We start from the raw sequence: 13773 nt of genomic DNA, 5'->3' as shown, positions 1-13773 counted from the left end.
ATAATTATCTTATGACTTGATAGAAGATTTTTTATTCACATAACACTCTTAATGTAACACATGAATAAGAAACTATGTTTTTCTTAAACATAGAAAATTTCTTACTTAGTGACATGATAAGAATCCCTAAATGGTCTAATGATGAGATGAACCAACATTTCTAAATATGAGCAAGGATAATTACAAGGTGATGGGTAAACCAATAGGGACTAATCATCCCTTTGTGCATGTGGATTAAGTATGAAATTTTAATTTTGGTATTGATGATTTAGGGAATTATGGTAAGACAAGTGATAACTTAACTAGAGATTGAAGCTCCATATGATGAAACCTGCAAGTAAGAAAACCTTATCAAAATTGTAGCATAATGATAGTGTGGTTATTCCTATCCTATAAATTATGAACTTTATTATTTAAAAGGAAATGATTATTGAAAGCAATTGACATCTTGTTGAAAACACAACACAAATAGTATTGACGAGATAGTCTGGATCGTAGATGGATTTTAAGTAATCTTATTTCATTATTGATATTCATTGATTATGCAAGCAAATGAAATTGATTTTTATAATGAATAATGATAAGAGTGTTTGTAGTGTAGTAACGCTCTAAAACTGAGATGATTCTCATATTTATGATGTTATGGCTGAGGTTATATTCATATATGGTTCCATTTATTATGCGATGTCATGATATATCTTTGATATAGATATGTTGATGTTGTAAATTATGATAGTATTTCAAGATGTGATTATTACATACATATTTCATGACATGCATGAGCATAAAATTATTACTATTCAAAATGTTGTGATAGAAATGATGTTATGTTCCTCTGATGGCATGTAAGAGTGGACATGCAAATTATTATTATATTACAATCTTATGACTAATGCATTGGTTGCATATTGAGATGTGGTGATTGACAGGAAATCCAAAAACAGGTTAAGAAGGCTAGTTCATTTGATGATGTTGTAGGAGCCCATACCTACAAGGGAGAATATCTAACATCATATGGACCGAGGACAGACTGAAGCAACACTACATATGCCAGTGTATCCATTTCCTTGTATAGCTTTTGAAGAGCTATAGGCCATCTTGAAGAGGTCGAGTACCTGATATTGGATTGGGATGCTGAAGTCTAGAGGGGGCATAAGGACTTCAATGCCTAAGTCTAGAGGGGGTGTAAGGACTTCAATGCCTGGGGCTGACCTTAGTAAGTTGTGGAGGGAGTTGGAACAACCTTGTGAAATGCTTAGAGTCAATGAGTACTAGGACTAGATGCCTGCCTTGGGGCAGATGAGGTCTAAGGCTTGAGACAAGACTTGGGGTTATGATATAGACCGATGAGGTTATATGCCTAGTTATGAAATTTGGGAAAGAGGCTTGAGATTCCTCGGGATTCCCCATTATTCTGGAACTTTCGATGCCTACTAGTATACTAGTTCAACAGAGCGTGTCTGGTAATCATGGGGTAATAATAATAATAATAATAATACTAAATAAACTTAACTTCAGGATGAAGTTTCTTAAATATGGAGAGAATGTAATGCCCCATATAATAATAATAATAATAATAATAAAGTCAATAAAATAATATTAATATAAAATATAATAACAATTAACGAAGAAAAATATATCAATAAATAAATGAAATAACAAATAACGAAGAAATTATAATAATAAATAGGTAAAATAAAATTTGACATGGACGCATCAATGGTGTACATAGAGATCCATTTCTAATCCCCTTATGATTTTCAGAACAATTTGTTCTAATTATGGTGGAGAAGGGGGAAGAAGAGACACACAATCATTCACTCAGTCTTAAGGAAAGAAGATCATTAGAAGTAGTAATCTGGTTGAGGGCGACAACTGTAATAAATATTAGTTGCAACTTGTCTAATATTGGGTGGAGATTCGTCCCCAACACCTTGTTGCAGGTAGTAGTATGGATTAGCGAAATTCAAGCAGTGTCACAACACCGTAGAGGTTAGTAAGAAATATTCACTCCCTAGGCGTGTGATATTGTTTAAATTATTATTAGATATATTAATATCTTGGTTGTTGTATTTCATCATAAGCTTAATTTCTAGGATGTTTTCTCAAATTTCACTATTCCAAAAGCCATTTTTATTCTTTAAAGAAAAGATAACAAACAACTTTTAAAAATAACAAAATTAATTGGAGATGAAGATAAAGAAATATACAATATTTTTTATGAATACTATTATAGTAATAAAATGCATCTATATTCACTGTAATATTATAGCTGTATGAGAGTTAATATATAAAATCTTAAGCATCTAAAAACACTTAAACCCATATATAAAATAATTATATTTAAATAAATTTGATCTTATACTTAAAACTAGAGCCAAAGATACACAATTAATTGTTTTTTTTTTTACTTTAACGGTTATTTGTTTTGAAAGGCGGCAAAACAGCTGCCGCGTACTTGTTACACAGAATTCAGATATTACACACTATTTCTTGTCACACAGTCTTTCTTATTACACAGAAAGGGTTTCGCTCTTTGAAACAGCTGGTCCTTGGAGATGCTTTGCAGGTGCGGAAATGACTGAACCGCCCATTGAAGGATTTGTATCGCTGAATCCATGATTGGAGGTGCTTTGAAACTGCAGACTTTGATTGGACCGCCTTTTGATGTCGGAGATATAACCAGAATGCCGGAATAGAATTTACTCTGTTCATTGTGCTGCTCTGTTCAAACGTTTAGGACCTATGCCTGCTCCTCTTCCTTCCACTAATCCATGGCCATATGACATACCAACCGCCTTCTGGTTGATCTAAATGTAAGCATAAATGTTTCTGCGCCTCTGTTTGGGGATGCGATTTAGAGCTAATACTTCAGCAAAGCCCACTGTGCCTAGAACCTGGACTTGATGTCTACTTGTCTTCAGATATTCACACTCTGGCATATGCAACTATTGAGGACTCCCGTGCAACTGAGCATCCAGAGCATCAATCTTTTCTGTATTGATTGCCTGCCAACGGATCCTGGTGCGAATGAAGGCATACTGATTCAGAAACAGTTGATCAGGGAATGGAGGACGCCTGGGAATAGCCTGATGCTGAGCCCATTGATATTAGTACAGATTCAGTTCCCCAGTGCAGCAGAGTGAACCGGTTTTCTGAGCATGAAGGCCTTAAGAAGATTAAGGGATGATACAGAGAGATTCTTCATAATTGACTGAGAGAGTTCTTTGGCTACAGGCAGAGCCAAGATTGGCTTCCAGATCCGCTTGTGAATTCAGATGCCTCAGAATATGATAGAAGGATATTTTCCGAAACTTGGCCAGAATGGATCTAATTTTCTTGAGAATGTGGACTAAATGGATCTGCGACGGATTCGACAGTGAGTTCAGCGCTTGAATGATAAGCCTGGAGTCTCCGAAGACCGTTAAACCGTTAGAGAATGAATCTTAGAGAAATAGCATTGGTTTGCTTATTTGGAACAATATCTTTTAGCCAAAGCTCCTCTTCACTGTCCAGAATCGCTTCATTCCTTAAAGTCAGATTAGCATCCAAAGTCTCTCCCAATAGAGCTTTAATTTTGGAGATAACGTTGTTTGAAGTGCAGGTTTCACCCCTGAACAATCTGTTGTTCCTTTCCAACCATAACTTCCAGCAGGTGAATTTAGGGATCCACATCCAAGCAGTCTTAAGCAGGTTTTTTTTATTGAGGCAGAACGAAGATAGCTTGTCCCACTCGTGAATCAGATTTGGCATATTTCTTGGCAGCTCCACCTTGTCAGCCCTTGATCTCAGGACCCCCTTCCAAACTGCTTTGGCAAAAGGGCACAACAGTAACAGGTGATCAGCTGTTTCTTCCTCTGACATACACAAAGGGCATCTGGTTGGCCCTTCCATTCCACGTTTTCTCAGGTTATCTCCTGTGAGGATACTGTTGTGGGCTAACGTCCAGCAGAAGAAGTCTACTTTTGGGAGCGAAGGGAAGGCCCAAATAAACTTCCATTGCGTTGGATCAGGAGGGACATTAGGAACAACAATCAAACTTTTGTAACCTTCAGCTACCGAGAAAGAACCAGAATGGGAGCCCCATCCTCTTTTGTCCTTGGCTGTTGCTGAGATGGGAGATTTTCCTTGAAGATTGTCTAACAGTACCGAAGCTTCAGTTTGCAATCGATGTGGAACCTCTCCCAGATTCCAGCTGTCCCACCGTCTACCAGAGTCCTCCGTCTAGGTGGATATGTCCCAAAGGGTTTCCATATTGTTGGACTGTAGCCAACTTTTAATATTTGCCAGGCCTTCTATATGGTTCAATGGATGATCTCCTAGAATCTGGTCTTCCCAAATTCTGATTTTTTTCCCATTTCCTGGGATCCAGTATAGATTGGGACTGAAATGCTCCAGAGCAGCTATACATAGCTTGAAAATTGGGGACCCTTTGGTGGTTTTTGGCGGATGATCCAAACATCTCAACCGCTGACCTTGAAAATATTTCTTCCACAGGACTTTCTTGCTCCAGCTTATTTTCCCAGCCACTATATTCCAAAGGATTTTAGAGCCTAGAGCTAGATTTTGTGCAGCCAAATCTCTCATTTGAAGACCTCCTTCCAGGATTGGCCTCTTAATGGTATCCCAATTAACTAAATGAAGTCTTCTTTCATTATTTTTCCCCCCTTCCCATAGGAATCTCCTCAGCATACCATCCATTTTACTGAGAAAGGTTTTGGGAGCAAGAAGAATGGAGTGCTGAAACAGAGGCATGCTTATTAGAACAGATTTTATAAGAATTATTTTCCCAGCAGTGTTCAGCCAGGAGGCTCCCCAGGCTTGAATTCTGTGCTTAAGTTTGTCTAAGAGGGGCATCCAGTGGGCAACTTTAGGAGTGGACTTGAATATTGGTATCCCAAGATATTTAAAGGACTCCCAGGTTTGACAGACTTTCATCTCCAGGAGCCTGGCAATGTCAGCCAGATCTTTGACCGAGCAGTTCCAACCATAGATTGTGCTTTTTGAATAGTTTATCTTGCTGCCGGAGGCCTCCTTATAAATGTCCAATTCCTTCTTAAAAGATCTGGCCGAATTAATGCTCGCTCCTCCAAGGAGCAGAGTATCATCGGCAAATTGGGCATGGTTTATGTCTTTAACATTGTGCACCATTCTGAGGCCTGGCAGAGTTTGGACTTGTTGACAAAATTCTAGCTGGAAACTAAGCACTGAGGCTTGGATAGCATAGAGGAGAGGGGACAATGGGCAACCTTGTCTTAATCCCCTAGATGCATTAAAAAATTCAGTAGAACGGCCATTTACCAGCGGTGCAATCCAAGGAGAGGCAATGCAGGCTTTCACCCAATTTATGAAGGTTATTGAGAATCCCATTTTCGTCATAACAGTGAACAGAAAGTCATGCCTCACCCTGTCAAAGGCATTTGCCAAATCGAGTTTTATTACCATTCCTTTTTCTTTTCTTTGGCCACTTGAATGAACCGCCTCTTGAACCAGCACAATATTATCCAGTATCTTTCTCCCTTTGATGAAGCCTCCTTGATTCTCCGGTATGATGTCCGGCAGAATATTCTTGAGTCGAATGGATATTATTTTGGTAATCAGTTTGTAGCTAGTATTACACAGCGAAATGGGACGGAATCTACTAAAATCTGAAGCTCCTTTCTCTTTTGGTAGCAATGCAAGGAAGGCTGAATTGGTACTGCCTCCTATCTTTGAGCAAGATTGGGACTTCCTAACCATTCTCAGAAGGTCTTTATTGATAGTTGACCAGCAAGACTGAAGGAACCTAGCAGTGAACCCATCAGGCCCTGGCGCCTTATCCGGTTCCATGCTATCCAAGGCTTTCTTGAGCTCATCCATGCAGATCGGTGCAGTCAGCATAGTATTGACAGAGTCTTGAACACAGGAGGGGATTAGATTATACGGATAGGCATGAGGATCTATAGGAGGGTCAGCAGGCGCTGAATAGAGCTCTTTGAAAAAAGTGAAGGCTGCTCTCTTGATGCCTTCAAAATCTTTAACTACTGCATCTTGGGAGCGGATTTCTGATATATTTTTGAATTGCTTGCGAGCTTCGGCTTGCTTGTGGAAAAAACTAGTGTTTTTGTCGCCGGCCTGTAACCATAAGTTTCTGGATTTTTGTCTCCAATACTCCTCTTCGTCCCTACTAGCTTTATGGAGGGATTTTTGCAACTCAACTTCTTTTTGGAGCAGACTTTGGGTGACAGCAGAATCCTCCATTGATGATTGGAGGGCAGCAAGGTTTTCTAAAGACTCTTTTCTCTTGGCAGCTGGAGTTTTCAGAGTTTTAGCCCACTCCTTGAGCCTTCTCTTAAGAGCCCGCAACTTTTCTTCCCACACAAAGAAAGGGGATCCCTGGATTTGCCGGTTCCAAACTTCAGAAACCACCTCATGGAAACCCTCTTGCTGAATCCACAAAGGGCTAAATCTAAATGGAATGGGGCCAAGAAAACCATCCATGGAAAGCTCGAGACTGATGGGTTTATGATCGGAGGTGTAGTTAGGAAGAATTTTGGATGAGGCCATTAGACCACTGGTAAGGAAGGAGGCTTGGACGAGGAATCTGTCCAAACGAGCAGCTATATGGCTGGGACCTAATCTTTTGTTAGACCAAGTGTATTTCCCAGTTGAAGGTTTGATATCCTCCAGATCCCAGCCAATCATTATATCTTCTACCCATTCTCTAGCTGGGTCCCTTACAGGAGAACCACCTTTTTTCTCTTCAGCGGCTAGAGTAACGTTCAGATCCCCTGCAATAATGATGTTTTCTGGATTGTGCAATAATAGAAAAGACTGAAGCGAGTCCCAGCAAATTTTTTTCTCCGTTGGAGAGATCGGAGCATAAAGGTTGAACATACTTACTTGTTGACCAGAGTCTTTGTGGAGGAGCTGAGTGAAGATCCAGTGTTGGCAACTTTCTTCTTGAATCAAGTCATATTTGGCGCTGTCCCAGAAGGAGGCAATCCCACCAGAGGCGCCTCTAGCACTGACAGCTCTACCAGGGCCTTTGCGCCAGAATGTTTTGCTGGAGTGGAGAAGGAGAGTGTCCTCCAGCTTTGTCTCCTGGATGAGAAGGATTTCAGGCGAATGCAACCTCACAATGTCTTTCAAGGCATCTTCTTTCAACTTGCTACCTAATCTTGTTTAGATAATCTTCGGCAAAATCACATAATCAATCGTTTGTCGACGCGTTTCGAACCAACCAGTGTGGTTCATCGTCAGGACAAGATGAAGATCAAATCAGGCTTAGCTCGATTAAATAGAGTGTGCAGAGACTCCAACGGCTATAGGATAACGGCTAGTTTGACCTAATGAACCTGGTCAAACTACTCAAATAACTAATTAATATTTCAAGAAATAGTTAAAATAGGTAAATGAAGAAGTTTATTTGTTAATTCAAGGATAATATTAATATTTTAATTCTAATGGTCATTATATAATATATATTCAATATTATTCAATTATTATTTAAATAAATCAATTTAAAATTCGATATATTAATAACATTACTAAGAGAATATTTTAATTATAAGGTCATTATATATATTATTTAATTGCTTTATTACTATTATATTACTAAATAATTATTATTAATAATATATTTATTAATAATAAAAAGATATATAATTGAATTCATTTGTTAGTTTAATATTATTTCAATTATCTACATGGTCATTATATAATATTGATTTATTATTATTCAATTGCTATCTAATTATTATGTAATAATGCGCTACTATTTATAATTTAGTTACAATGGATAATTGGTAATAATTTCTTAATGGCCTTTAGTAGGTTAGTTTTTTATTATTTAAATATAATGGTCATTAAACCTATAATATTTGCTTATTGACTAATCTATAACTACTCACTAACTAAACAGTTTCTTATCCTAAGTAACAGCCAAAATTAAGGATAAGGTCCAAGAGTATTATTCCTTTAATGGTCAAATAATCCATATTAGTTCAAAATTTTCTATTCAAAAATAAATAATTACTTATAGGGTTGAATGATTATTCTTAAGAATATAACTAAAATCATTCGTCAATCATAATTTAACCTTAAAATCTAAGGTAAGATTATTAATAGTTAATATTCAAATTTTATTTATTCAAAAATATTAAAGTTAATTCTGTTATAATACTATACTAAAAAAGGGGGTCGTTTTAGACATTAGTTAAAGGGAAACTCAATTAATCATAGAGATAATTATCAAGGTATAATTAATAAATTTATGAACATACTAATAATAAATGCCTTCATAATTAGGATAAGGTTAATCCACTGATAAGCCCGAGACTGATTCCTAACTCTAATAAAACTCCAAAATGATCGGACCAAATTTGCTAAAAGAAAATAAAAGGAAGGGGAAGATAGAAACCTAAAACCAAAAGACAGGGGAATGAGGCGGCTAGGAAGATAAGGCTGGGACCCAGCAACTGCTGATCTTCCATCCATCATCCCTATTAAGATTAATTGGCCTTTTCTCGATCTCCAGGGCCTCTCTGAATTTTCGATGGTGAAACTGCGCAACTTTGGCAATGACTTGAGCCTCCTCTATGCATACATGATGCATAGTCTTCCCAGCATGCTCAGCCAGGGCCGAGGACTTGGTCCTACCATGTCTTAAATCCGCCGAATGCTCGCTGATCCGTTGATTGATAGAGCGACCAGTCTCACCAATATAAGGGGTCCCACATGAACAAGGAATGACATAGACGCCCTTCATGTCCTTAGGGTCAATCGGGTCTTTCACAGACCTGAGGGAGCCACGGATAGTATTGAGAGGTCTGAAAGTTGCGGGAACATTATACTTCTTCAGAATCCTCGCAATCCTACCTAATCCTCTGCAATTCCAGGAGACATATTTCATTATTTACTGGGTTGGGAAGGAGTGGCTCCTTTTGGAGCCCTGTTGTGCTTGCGCCCGGATCTGGTGTTCATCATTCCTTTGAGAGTTTTCTGGGAGCCCTGAAGAACATCCAGATAAGTTTTCTCCTCTCTTTGTTTCTTCTTGGATTTCCGGCCCCTGGTCGATTTGATAAGAGTTATTTGTGAGCTGTCTGATTCGGAGTCTCTTTCTTCTGATTCTTCCCCTGAGTCAGATGCAAGACTAATGTGCTCATCGTTGCCCGCGTTTCCCCCTTGATCTGCCTCTGTTAGGGGTACGTTTGTTTCTTCTTCGATTTCTTTCCCTTTCTTCGATTGATCTTCAGTTTCTTCATGGTTCTTTGAGTCATCCACCTTTTCCCCTGAGGAGGGGCCTTCATTTGGAACTGGTTTGGTCTTGTCTTTTGACTGGAGATTCCCCCTTGGTCCTGATTTCTTCTGCTCGTTTGGCTTTGAGACTACCTTACCCTTTTTTATTTCTTTCCATCCTTCTTCTTCCACTTTGTCCCCTGATGGTGCTTTGGGGCAGTTTCGTTGAAAGTGACCGTGCTCATGGCAGATTCTGCACTTAAAAGGCAGTTGCTCGTAGTCCAGCTTCTGGAAGTGGTGCCAATCTCCAACTGTAAGTTTAATGGCTTCCGGCAGACCAGCTTCCAAGTCAACTTCCACGCAGATTCTGGCGCAGGTGTATTGGCCCTTATTATCAGCTTTGTCGATGAATCTGCCCAGTCCGTTTCCTATCTTTTGCAGAGATTGGAAGCTCCAGCAGTGAATTGGTAGGTTGGGTAGCCGGACCCAAACAGGGACCTCCTTTGGGACATCGACTGAAGGGTCGAAATCGGGGGTCCATTTGTTCAGAAAGAGACCTTGGTTTCCCATGAAATATGGACCGTTTCTGAACACCAGATCTCGGTCTTCCTTGGTAGTGAATTCGAAGATGAAAAAACCTCTTCCGACCGGATAACAGATCACGTTATTGGGCAGCAGGGGCCTCCAGTTTCGTTGAACCCATTCATCCGTCGATTTTTCTGTTGGCCAACGACCCATAAATTGCCCCACTAAACCTCTGTCAGCCAAGGCAAGGGCGATTTTGATCGTTTGATCTTCCGGCAAAGCAATTTCTGGAATTTCATCAAGCTTTTTAATGAACTTCGGGACGTCGGGCTGTGGTCGTTTTTTCCCCTTCTGCGATAGCAGGCTGCGGAAGGCCTCTGCTGTTGATAATGGAGGGGTGGGAGAGGGCTCCGCACCCCCTGGTGCACCCATGGCGGCGGGCAGTCCTGGCTGCGATCTGACCTAGACGGGAGCTCGCAGAGGAGCAGAGAGCGCGCGTTTTTTTTAAGGACAAATTCTGTTGCCGGGATTTGAATACACAATTAATTGTTATTATATCTATTTATCAATATTATTTTATTTACTTTATTTTTATTTTCATTATTATTTATTACTTTTAAACTATACAACTAATAAATTTAATTCAAATCCTAATGTGATATAAATCACTCTAATAAAATGCCAATCTTTAAAAGATATATATATATATATATATATATATATATATATATATATATATATATATAACTAACTCCCATTTTCTTATCCTCAATGTCGATTCGTTGTTTGCAGAAGGAAGGATATATGTCAAGGATAAGATAAAATTTATTTTAAAATGATTATTTTATGTCTAGGTTTGAGTGTTCTTAGATTCTTGACACTTTATATATTATTTCTCATAAGATTATAACATTACAATGGATAATAATGGTACTCATATAAATTATTGTATATTCTTTACCCTCATCTCCAATCAATTTCTTCTTCCTAATTTTTTTTTCATATTTAAAAAAAATTCTTTACTCTCATCTCCAATCAATTTCTTCTTCTTCATTTTTTTTCCATATTTGAAAAAGGTATTCCCGAAGGGGTTTTTTTGGGAATAGTCCAATTTTAAAAAATTTGTCATAATGTGACTTTTGGACATCTATTCTTAAAGGATATTGTGGCATGTTTGGTTCCAGTTTCCAGGTTTGAGATAAGATAAATATAAATTAAGCATACAATAATTAAGCATACGACAAAATACATCAACCAAGCTATTAACATATATAATACAATTTTTTTTTAGCAATCATGTGTACCTGAGGAGTGAAGATTTCTTACTTATGTTTGTAGTGCTATGTCATTATTTGAATTTCGCTGATCTAGGACCACTACTTGCAACAATTTATTAGGGACAACTCTCCACCCAATCTTAGACAAGCTTCAACTAATCTTTCTTACAGCTGTCACCCCCGAGTCCTCAACCAACTAATTAGTACTACCATCGATCTTCTCCTTCCAATGTTTCCTTCCTCAAGAATGAGTGAATGAATGTATGTTTCTTCTTCCCCCTTCTTTGCCATGTTCTAAAAATTTTAATGGGATTTGAAAGGGATATTCATGTACATCATTGATGTGTCCATGCCAATTTTTAGTTTATTTATTTATTATTATATTTTCTTCGTTATTTGTTATTTTATTTTCATATTCATATATTTTTCTTGTTAATTGTTATTTTATCTTTTCTTGGTTAATTATTGTTCTATTTATATATTAAAATTATTTTATCTACTTTATTGTCATTTATTATTGTTGTTGTTGTTATGGGACATTACATACTCTGCCTCTTTAAGGAACTTTGTCTTGAAGTTAGTTTATTCTTATTTTAATATTATTATTATTATTTTACCCCATGATTTGCAAACACCCTCTATTGAAATAGTATACCAATAGACATCGAAAGATATCTCTCAACAACGGATAAATCCTAAGGAATCTCAAGTATCTTTTCTAACTTTTGGAACCACGCATATGGCCTTCTCAGTCTATACCATATGCCTAAGTCTCGCCCTAGGGCTTAGACCTCATCTTCCCCAAGGAAGACATCCGTTCTTGGTACTCAATGAATCTGAGTATCTCGTAAGGTTGACCCAACTCCCTCCAAAACTCACTAAGGTTCATAGCCCTAACATCAAAGTCCTTATGCCCCCTTTCTGTTGGAAAATCGGAAAGGTATAAATATTTTCCCTTGTTGATAATTACTTGTGATTTCTTTGAGTTTTTTTTTTTTTTTTTTTTTTTTAACTTAGTTCATCAAGCAATTACCAAAACCAAAACATGGAGATCAAGGACACCAGATTTAGGCGCAAATCTAGGTAAAAACCCAGTGAAGAACTCTTCCTTCGGTAATTCAAATGAGATATACCAAGACCCTAGATCAACAAACCTTCCTCATCCACCAATTCAACATTCCAAGATGATTTAGTAGTCTCTTCTTATCCAACAACTTCAACCCAACAACAATCCATAATTTTCGGCTTCTCGGCAATAGAACTTCGACCCAAATTTAGAACTGCAATTTTGATCTAGAAATTTCAATAGCTTCAGCCTAACAGCTTCATAACTTCGACCTTGATGCAACTTCACAAATTCTACCTTGATGCAGCAGCTTCACAACTTCAACCTTGATGTAGCAACTTCACAGCTTCAACCTTGATGCAACAATTTCATAATTTCAACCTTTATACAACTTCAGAATTTCGTTGCACGTAAGAGAGAGAGAGAGACCCAAAAAATTTGATTCCAACTTCCTTCTTGAACTTCACACCTTTTCTGCTTCCTAGATACTTCAATTTGAACTTGTGTGAGATGTCCTCCAAATGAGTCGAGTTGTTGCTTATATATAGTCATCTTAGGTGATTGAATTCTTCTAATGAGGCCAACTTGTCCTTCCTTGAGGCCGACTTGGTGGAGGAGGCCTAATTGACATAATTTACATTAAAATAATTTTCTTTCTTGACAAATAATTCCCAAGAAGGGTTCTTTACATTGTGACATGGACAAGGACACTTAACATAAACCCTAGAAGTCTTCAATGAAGACTTTGACCTAAAAACAATTGACCCAAGCATGAAACCCATAATTTAATAAGCTAATTTATTTAATAATAAAATTTATTTTTCTTTCTTTTGACAAATACATTTCAAATGTAATTATGAAGACCGAAACTAGTTACATTCTTCAACACTCCCTCTTAACTAGGTAGGTATTCATAATTACTTATATCTATATAGGTACATAGAAGATCTCCCAAAAGAATTATGAAGAGTTTAACACACTCAGTGCTATGGCCTAAATTCTTGACCAAGGTAATCTATCCCGGTGGGACTAAGATGGACTAAAGATTTCAACCAGTCTAGGTACCATTGGGCTTACTAACTAACCATTGACCCAAGGATCTAGGTGTGTACACAAGGTTATAGCTCCAATACCAATGCCACCCTCCCTCTTTGGGATCTGGACATCAAACGCACATAGGCCAGATAGATGTCCTCCCAAGAATGCACTATTAGATTCTTCATCTCTCCCTAATAAACTATATATATCCATTTTTCCAAGCATGCTCCCATAGTGTTCAACCTATTTATGAAGAGACGAACACAAACCCAACTTAGTAATAAACTTTCAAATATACATACAAGTAAACACAAACCTTCGGGGTCTTTAATCATCCTGATTCCACTTGTATCAAGTTATTCATTTGCATCTAGTCAAAAGATTTTCTTCTTTCATTTCTCCAACAACACCAAGACATCCTCAATACATTGTATTACTTTCATTCATTTTCCAATTTCTTATTCAAGGTATCCATCATGACTATCATAATATGTCCTTGCTCTTAATTTGGGAAAATCAAAATTAGATAACCTATCATGGCTTCATTCCTTTTTAGAACATCAAGGTCATATTGATCATATTCAATCTTCATCATGTTTACCAATATTATCAAGTCAACTTTACTTACGAGTATCTCCAACATCTTGA

General features: G+C 37.6%; 1 protein-coding gene across 1 annotated transcript; it reads right to left on the bottom strand.

Moving 5' to 3' along the window:
• Positions 1-2948: 2948 nt before the first annotated feature.
• Positions 2949-6240, bottom strand: LOC149214433 (uncharacterized). Its single transcript, XM_089389391.1, has 3 exons — positions 5786-6240; positions 4933-5407; positions 2949-3095 (listed from the first exon to the last, which is right to left on the bottom strand). Exons 1-3 carry the CDS (start codon positions 6238-6240, stop codon positions 2949-2951), a joined length of 1077 nt encoding a protein of 358 aa, XP_089245517.1.
• Between the last annotated feature and the right edge of the window lie 7533 nt (positions 6241-13773).

The sequence above is a fragment of the Pinus tabuliformis genome, chromosome 1_1, assembly GCF_031772625.1.
Source record: "Pinus tabuliformis cultivar Carrire ecotype Pingquan chromosome 1_1, CPIR1, whole genome shotgun sequence".
Classification (NCBI taxonomy): Eukaryota; Viridiplantae; Streptophyta; class Pinopsida; order Pinales; family Pinaceae; genus Pinus; species Pinus tabuliformis.
Note: the sequence above shows the minus strand (reverse complement) of the source record. Positions and strands in the feature narration are given on the sequence as shown.